Source organism: Anastrepha ludens, chromosome X (genome assembly GCF_028408465.1).
Source record: "Anastrepha ludens isolate Willacy chromosome X, idAnaLude1.1, whole genome shotgun sequence".
Classification (NCBI taxonomy): Eukaryota; Metazoa; Arthropoda; class Insecta; order Diptera; family Tephritidae; genus Anastrepha; species Anastrepha ludens.
The window spans coordinates 31,803,847-31,812,425 of record NC_071503.1 but is presented as its reverse complement, the minus strand read 5'-3'; the positions used below and the strand labels follow the sequence as shown (position 1 = coordinate 31,812,425).

At 43.5% G+C, this 8,579-nt stretch overlaps 1 protein-coding gene across 1 annotated transcript; it reads right to left on the bottom strand.

The window, feature by feature from the left end:
• Positions 1 to 5,242: 5,242 nt before the first annotated feature.
• On the bottom strand, positions 5,243 to 7,434 carry LOC128869594 (uncharacterized). The gene is made up of 2 exons (XM_054112167.1): positions 6,924 to 7,434; positions 5,243 to 6,857 (listed from the first exon to the last, which is right to left on the bottom strand). The coding sequence occupies exons 1-2, from the start codon at positions 7,249 to 7,251 to the stop codon at positions 5,698 to 5,700; spliced, it is 1,488 nt and encodes a 495-aa protein (XP_053968142.1). The 5' UTR covers positions 7,252 to 7,434; the 3' UTR covers positions 5,243 to 5,697.
• Between the last annotated feature and the right edge of the window lie 1,145 nt (positions 7,435 to 8,579).

The window sequence follows — 8,579 nt, the reverse complement described above, 5'->3', positions numbered from 1 at the left end:
CGGCGGGCAAGGCTCATGCGGGAGAAATCCTCATGTGGCTCTGCTGGCCCTTCTGCGTCTGTGTCTTCCAAAAGACCTCGGTCAGCGGAAGTGATACCCACGGAAGCTACCGAATCCTCGGTGGGCACAGTCACTCCCAAGTTGTCTCGCTCTCGAGGTAAGCGGAGAAAGACGGTAGTAGAACACCTCCCTGCCCTGCGGTTGCCACCAATGGCCGAGCCACGACCACCCAAGGTACGAGCGCGGTCTTGGCACCAGTCGATGTGGCGGGAAAAGGTTCTGCTGAGCCACGTCTCTATCGGCGCCTCGACAAAATGTCCAGCACAGTGGTCTGCCCGGCGAAATCTTCGTCAGTGGAGGATCGGGAGCTGGACGTTCGCCCAAGCACATCCAAGGGTGCGGTCAAGCCATCCTATAGCGAGAAGGCTGCTGGCCCACGACCTGTGGCTGTGATTTTAAAACTGGGGAAACGGATGCAGAAATCAAATACTGCAAAAGTCAACTGATGCGTCGGGTTATTGCCTCCGGTCCGGAAGCCAACGTGAAGGGCTATGAGACAAAGGACGGCACCATAAAGGTGACGTGCGCGTCTCTGGCCAACTTCGAGTGGATCAGGACCGTGGTCAATAACGTGCCCCCATGGGGACCACTCGCTTCGCAGTCTACAGCGAGGAGAGTGTACCCCTCAGGAAGGCCATCTGCTGGATTCCGGATCCAGACCTGTCTACGGCGGATGTCCTATCCTGTCTACGTGCCCAGAATCCGGGCATCAACACGAGGCTTTGGCGAGTCGTCTCGTACACCAAGAAAAAAAACCGGGAACGGAAGGAAGGTTCTGCTCTTGTGGTGCGAGTGGACGAGACCAGTGTTGATGTCATGGGCTCACGGTACGGGAACCGTCTGAGTAACTTCTTTGGGACGGTCAGCTTCCATGTCTTTCCCAAATGATTGGCTCGGACGATTCCTGCAGATATCGTCCCTTGACGGAGACGCAAATTAACTTGCAGCATTCCAAAGCCGCTACTGCACTACTAAGTAGAAGTCTTTCCCAGCTGCACACATTACCCCACATAACAGCAGTGCAAGAGCCCTGGGTCTTTAGGGGCCGTCTCTGTGGCTTAAGTGGGCTGAAAGGGGCCACGTTATTATATGACAGGAGTTCTAGTAGACCTAGGACCGGTCTTATAGTATCATCCCATCTCACTGTGACGGGTCTTGAGCAATTCTGTTGCCAAGACCTGGTAGCGGCTGAGGTGTGTTACAGAGGTAGACGCGGATGGTCGAAGTTTGTGATTGCATCTGCTTATTTTCCTTACGATGCTCTGGAAGGGCCACCACCCGGGAAGGCCACTAGTCCCGTGAGGTTCTGTGAGTGGCGCAGTCTGGGCCTCATCCTATGTTGCGATGCTAATGCCCAGCATACAATCTGGGACAGCAGCAAGTGCAATGGACGGGGCTCTCGACTATTCGAATTTATCGCATCCGCCTGCCTAGACATACATAACAAGGGCTCACAGCCAACGTTTGTAACAGCTAGAAGGCAGGAGGTGATTGATCTAACCCTATCAAACTCAAAACTTGGGTGGTCAATCAAGAACTGGAGAGTCCTTGCCGAAGATTCGTGCTCGGACCACAGGTACATTGAGTTTCCGTGTGGCGAGGAGGCACATATGCCATTGCCCTCTAGAAACCCAAGAAAAACAGACAGGCAGAAGTTTAGGGAGGCATTGCGGGACCTTGACGTTGCGCCACCAAGACTTCGAAAAGAACAGGACATTGAGGCGGCTGTTGAGAAACTCAACGCTGCCCTAACCGAATGTTTTGAGTCAGCCTGCCCAATTCGACCTCTTCCTAGCCGGACTCCCGTTCTTTGGTGGAATCGAGAGCTCCATATGTTGAGGCGTGAGTCGAGAAAACTTCTAAACCGGGCCCTCAAGACTAACCTTTCAGAGGGCTGGGAGCGATACCGTGATGTTCAGAAGAACTACAAGAGGCTCATTCGGGAATCGAAAAGAGCCACATTTAGGGAATTCTGCAGCGGTATTGAATCTCTGAGTGACACGGCGAAATTGATTAGGATCCTGAAAAGGGACCCAACTGCAAAGCTGGGGTCACTTAGGAAATCTGATGGTTCCTTCACGGAGCGGAAAAGTGAGACACTCAACTTTCTGATGGAGTCTCACTTTCCTGGTAATCAGATAAGCATGAGCCGGCAACAGCCCTTATTGATAGAGGCAGTTGTCAGAGCTGTTACACCTTCTCGGCATGACTGGTTCGTTGCCAGATCTGTGTTGAATGAGGCCGCCATTCGATTTGCCATCAAATCTTTTGGCGGCTACAAGTCGCCCGGACCAGATAGCATATATCCTGCCATGCTGAAGGAGGGTGCAGAGTTCGTGACAGCAGCCCTGAATAAAATCTTCTCGGCATGCCTGGCACCGGCTTACATACCACGCTCTTGGAGGATGGTGAGGGTCGCTTTTATCCCAAAGGTTGGAAAAGACGACTACACCAGCCCCAAAAGCTTTAGACCCATCAGCATGACCTCTTTCATGCTGAAAAGTCTCGAACGACTGGTGGAGGTCGCTGAAGGCTCACCCTCTGTCTCTATTTCAGCATGCCTATCAGAGTGAAAAATCCTACGAGTTGGCACTGCAAAACCTTGTTGCTAGGGTAGAGCTGGCCATCGACAGGAGGAACTACGCTGTGGGCATCTTTCTAGACATAGAAGGGGCGTTTCATAATGCCACTTTTGACAGTATGTGTAACTCTGCTAGCACGCACGGCGTAGACCGGATGCTAGTAAATTGGATTCGTTCGATGCTGGCCCAAAGAATCGTTTCGGTGCGAGCAGAGGAAGATCTGCTGGTGTCATCTGGGGTTAATAGAGGCTGCCCCAAGGCGGTGTGCTGTCTCCATTGCTCTGGTGCATGGTAATCGATCATCTACTCACCGCCTTAAACGATTCGGGAGTCTAAGCACAAGCATATGCGGACGATGTTGCTTGTTTGGTAACAGGCCATTCGCTTATGAACATCTGTAGGAAAGTGCAGAAAACTCTGGATCGGATTGACACTTGCTGCTGCGCGAATGGGCTATCGGCGAATCCCGCCAAGACTGGTATTGTCCTCTTTACCAGAAGGAGGAAGCTTGATGGACTCGTTCTGCCAAAGCTAAAAGGAGTCACAATCCAGCTATCCAAGGAAATTAAATATCTTGCAGTAATCCTCGATAGTAAGCTCCTATGGAAATCACACGTTGAAACAAAGGCATCCAAAGCACTGACAGCTTTCTGGCAGTGCAAAGGTGTTTTTGGGAAAACGTGGGGTCTCTCTCCTAGCAAGGTCCTATGGATATACACGGCTATGATAAGACCCATTATCATCTATGCATCAGTGGTCTGGATGAGTAGACTCTCTCTAGTGGGAGTCAGGAGGACCTTATCGAGACTACAACGCACTGTGGCCATCTGTTGCACCGGAGCTTTTCCGACTTCTTCAAGCCCGGCACTAGATGCTCTGATTGGTTTACCACCACTTGATGCTTTCGTCCAAGGAGAGGCCTTGAAGGCCATCTGCAGACTGAAACACAGTGGGAACTGGTACGGCACTGTTTTCGCATTTTGACGGATGGTTCCAGGACCGAGCATGGCTTCGGCTTCTACGTGGAATCCGGAGGGACAAAACTGCACTTTGCTCTTGGAATACATGCATGTGTGTTTCAAGCGGAGGTGTATGCAGTTCAAGAAGCGATGAACTTTGTTGTGGAAAACCGATGGAGAGGCAGATCTATATATGTCTGCAGCGACAGCAAAGCTGCGTTGATGGCCTTTGACAGCCCCCAACCACATCAGGGGTACTCAATTCCTGTAAATCCAGGCTGAACTATGTCGATAGACATAATAGCCTGATGCTAACATGGGTCCCGGGATACGTGGGTATCGTGGGTAACGAGACCTCTGACTCCTTAGCTAAGATGGGTTCTGAGGCCAACTTCTTTGGCGCAGAGCCCGTTTTGTCACTCCCTTCTGCGGCCATCACGGCCACGGTTAGCAAATGGGTAACTACCACCCACAAACGAGCTTGGCAGGCTGAGAGAGGCTGCAGATGGACTAAACTGATGTTACCTGTCATGTCCGATGGACTGTCGCAAACCCTTCTGTCATTAAGCAGAGGGGAGTGCAGACGGCTGGTTGGACTGATGACGGGCCACTTTCTGTGGGCAATGCACATGGAAAGGTTGGGCATCTCAGACAGTGTACTCTGCCCAGCTGGTGAAGAGGAGGATGAGACGGCGGACCACTTCCTGTGTGTCTGCCCGCCTTCGCTCGAATCAGGTTTGAGGTCTTTGGCACTGATGTGTTAAGAAGCAACCATCTTGGCTCCTTGGCACCACAAGATCTACTCAGATTTCTTCGGACTTCGGGTAGATTTAAAGAAAATTAAAAGGGAATCCAAGTGTAGTACAATGGACTCAATTAATGTCTGAGTGCTGCACTTGCTAATTGTCCCGACAAAAAAAAAAAGAAAAAAAAAAATAAAACTAAATGCCAGTATATTTTTCATCTCTTAATAAATATTTGAAATTTGAAATAATCTACATATTTTCTTTCCATAAAAATCAATAAATTTATTGTTTACGTCCGACAGCTGACAGGGGTCTGCGTTTACGTCGTTCACTGTTTTCAGCATTAATCGTAATGTTAGCTTTTCAATGATGCTCTGCTTTTGTGATTCTAGGCGACCTTCAAATTTCGCAAACCCCGCATTGAGAGCAGCAATTGATGCATCGGTACTAAGAGACTTACAGCTGTTACGATCAACCTAATGAGAGCCCCATGTAAATGAAAAATTCCTTCCTTCCGTATCGTAGTATCGTAGATTTTATTTCACGATATTTGAAAATTCCCGTAAAACCCTGTCAGCTGATTGCTGTCTCACCACACAGTGTTGCCAAGCAGTACATTTCGAAATCATTTACAAAATAAACTAAGAAAAATTATAATTTTTATTAAAATAACTTAAAAGCACTGTTGAATTATGTTAATTATAGATAAATGAATTATATGCATTTGTTGGTTTTTGGCTTTGGTTTATTAAACAATGAAAAATTGTAACTGATACCGCGGATGTGTGAAAAAGTGTGTAAGCAAAAATATCAATGGCAACATTGTGTAGATACAACCAAACACATACACACACAAACCATACACAAACAAAGTTGTTCTCACGGGATGAGTTGTTGTGCTCGTTAGGGACTGCGATCATTGTTTTCAGCATTACTTTGTACTGAAGGCGTTTACGGCGATGGTGACAATTTGTTCAAGGCCGTTGTTCGTGTTGAGATTTTTGGGTTGGGGTACAATTTTCCCAAAATCACTTTCCCAAAAAAATTTTTTCCCAAATTTTTTTTTCCCAAAAAATAATTTTCCCAATGCCATTTTTCCCAAAATAAAAATTTCCCAATAAATTTTCCCATAAAATATTTTTTCCCAAATTTTTTTTCCCCAAAAAATAATTTTCCCAATGCCATTTTTCCCAAACTAAAAATTTCCCAATAAATTTTCCCATAAAATATTTTTCCCAAAATATCGTTCGTCTGTAAAATATCGCATATACATTTGCAATGAATGGGCGAGTACATTTTTTATTATTTGAAACAAGATTTCAGTTTATTTATGAATTTGTATGTATACAATCACATGCGAATATAGTATCCTAGAGTTTTCAAGTATGTGACAATATCATTGTTATCAACATATTCGTGATATTTCGAAACAATGTTAAATATTCTCTGTTCATGTTTCAACCTCTTGGAATATTTATTTTTCTTAACTTGCTGTCCTGATTGCAATTGTCGCATCATTATTTCTGTGTCCGATTGCTCTTTCTGCAACTCGGAAAGAAAAATGTAGAAGCTGGGGTGATCTTTCCCTATAACAACTTGAAGCCTGTTGTGCCATCCTTCGGATATATTATTCGTTCTCGCAGTTTGTTGAATGACTGCATCATATTGACACCACAAATCTGGAGCATAGCGAGGATGCACCTGTTTACGTCGACCTTTTGCAGGTTTTCCTCGGACGTACGTAGCGTCAAAGTATTTTGAAATTGGTCGCATTTCCTCCGGTATTTCATTTTTTAAGGTTTCGAATTCTCGGGCGATGTTTTGATGTGGGACGAAAGCAAGGGCACATATCATATGAGTGGCTACTTTGACCGATCGATCTTCAGGATCGCAATACATTTTCTGAAGTCCTTCACTTTGGATATGGCGGTACATGTTTTGACAGAGGTGGAAAAAACAGCAGCGTGCCTTGTCTTCGCCCATTACGATTTTTACAGCATTGATGATAGCCAACTCAAAATCTGTCATCACTTTAATCGGAAGAGAAATATCGATACCTAGACGTTCTGCCTCTTGCAAAACAACCGAGAATACTTTTTCGTATACTTTCTGCTCTTTGTTTTCTAATAATGCGTAGACAAAAGGTAAACCAATAGTTTGTGGTTTTCCTCTTGAATCCGGTTGTGTAACTGCTCCGAGAATTGCGAAAACTTGGAAAAATATACTTGGCGCAGTTTTAAATGTTCCGTCGGCAAACCACAATATGCTCCTGAATAATTGCCTTAAATTTTCAGGCGTCGCGAACACGAGTATTCTCCCAAATTCTGAGTCTTCGTCATTTTCATAGGAGTCGTAAATTAGAAATTTATCTCCATTCAATGAATTTTGATAAAAGCCTGGAATATCCTGCAATTCTCTCAGCGTTCGCGGGTTCGAGGGAAAATCTTTTAATCTTTCACGACTAAGACTTTTTCGGGAATTAATTCTGTTTGGCATTTCCGCTAATACCGCTAAAAGAGAGAGTTATCATATTTTGTAATTATGAATCGAATGCAATTTCGTTTTTTTGTTTTTACCTGGTGAAACGTTTCGCAATTCAGTTCGTAATATTTGAGCTGGAGGAGCTTCAGAATTTTCTGTAGCTTTACGTTTGATCCTATTCATGACTCTTAACGCTTCGACTTCTTCGGGGTTTGGTGCATGAAGGATGTGTTTCGATTCATCAAGTCCCTTCAGAACTCTGATATTGTGTGGTCCTCCGTATGTTGTCACTCTAGCATTACACTCAGGTTTTCTTCGGCAATTCCAATACGCAGTTTCTCCTATTCTACCTGAGTGTTTGTAGTACAAATATCCGTTAATGTGCAAAAGAAATGATTTTTTGCATTCAATTAATTCCGCCATAATTAGAAATTTTGACTTTAGGCAGCAAATTTTAGCTCATGAAATTTTGACACGAAAAGAATGACGTGAAAAAACTTGTTTATATGAGTGAAGTTGGATACATTCGTTACCTTGTCTTTTTATCCGAATTGAAAAATGTATATTGAAAAACTTTTTCGAATATTTTTCGATTACTTAAGTATAAGATTTTTGATTATTATATACACTCATATTGTCGGAATCGTCGAAAAATGTCAAATAGTAGAATAATAAAAATTAATTTCAGTAGTATTTGTTCGGGAAAGCTATCTATTGGAAAAAAGTTATTTTGGGAAAACATGCATTCGGGAAAAAACAATAAAGCGGGAAAAAATATTTTTGGGAAAAAAAATATTGGGAAAATTATTTTTTGGGAAAAAAAAATTTGGGAAAAAATTTTTTTGGGAAAGTGATTTTGGGAAAAATGACCCCCCACGAGATTTTTGGTATGTTAGTAAACTCAAACAATATAACAAGTGTTTTGTCATGAGGGAATAACGGGATGCTAATTCTATTTTCATTCTAGTTGCAAATGTCCGATCTCAGCAAATTGAAAAATTGATTCTTCAAGCAGTTCTCTAATTGAAAGGTTCTATTTACGATATTGTAGTAGTTCTATCCAAGCATTGTCGCTTATCATATCTTCGCTCCACGATCTTTTTAATTCTGTTGACTACGCTCCCCTATGTTAACTCTCGTATGTTAACTTTTCCCCAGTCGTGTTGAAATAATACAAATTTCTTATCCGCGTTTTGTTAGCATTTGATATTTAACCTGGCCAGTCATTCCTGAGCCTTCTCTATGTATCAACGTTCTCAAGTCATATTGTGTACAAAGCTGGATCATGCACATTCCAACTGATTCTAATTGGTTTTATGGTGGTGAAATTTCATAGTTCAGTTACCTTAGTGGAATGGGCTGTAACCGCATCTTCGTGCTTTTATATGTTGCTTGGAGAATTTTTAGCTTCATTACCGCTAGCCTTATAGTGGCAGTGAAAATCTCGATTTAGTACATTTTGACCAATCCTGGGTCGAAAATGTGATCAAATGGTGAAGTGATTTAGTTTTGAGTTTATCACACTTCTTTTTTTTTTTTTTTTGAAAGCAAATTTTACGCTGAGGAAGAAGTCCTTTCAGAAGGAGCGCTATTTGCATTTGAATCCAATATTTGGCAACTTAGTACTTTGAATAAACATAAGTGGCATTTATGCCTCATGCACACTTTACCATTACAGTGCGTTGAAACCGTCATAATATGAGACACTGGTATTATTGTAACTTTGCAGTCTATTCAACATTTTATATGAA

Excerpts from the sequence above, each read along its gene's own strand:
- LOC128869594 (XM_054112167.1), bottom strand. The coding sequence starts at position 7,251 with ATGGCGGAATTAATTGAATGCAAAAAATCATTTCTTTTGCACATTAAC. Across the intron at positions 6,858-6,923 it reads ATTGCGAAACGTTTCACCAG|CGGTATTAGCGGAAATGCCA; the intron begins GTAAAAACAAAA and ends TCTCTCTTTTAG.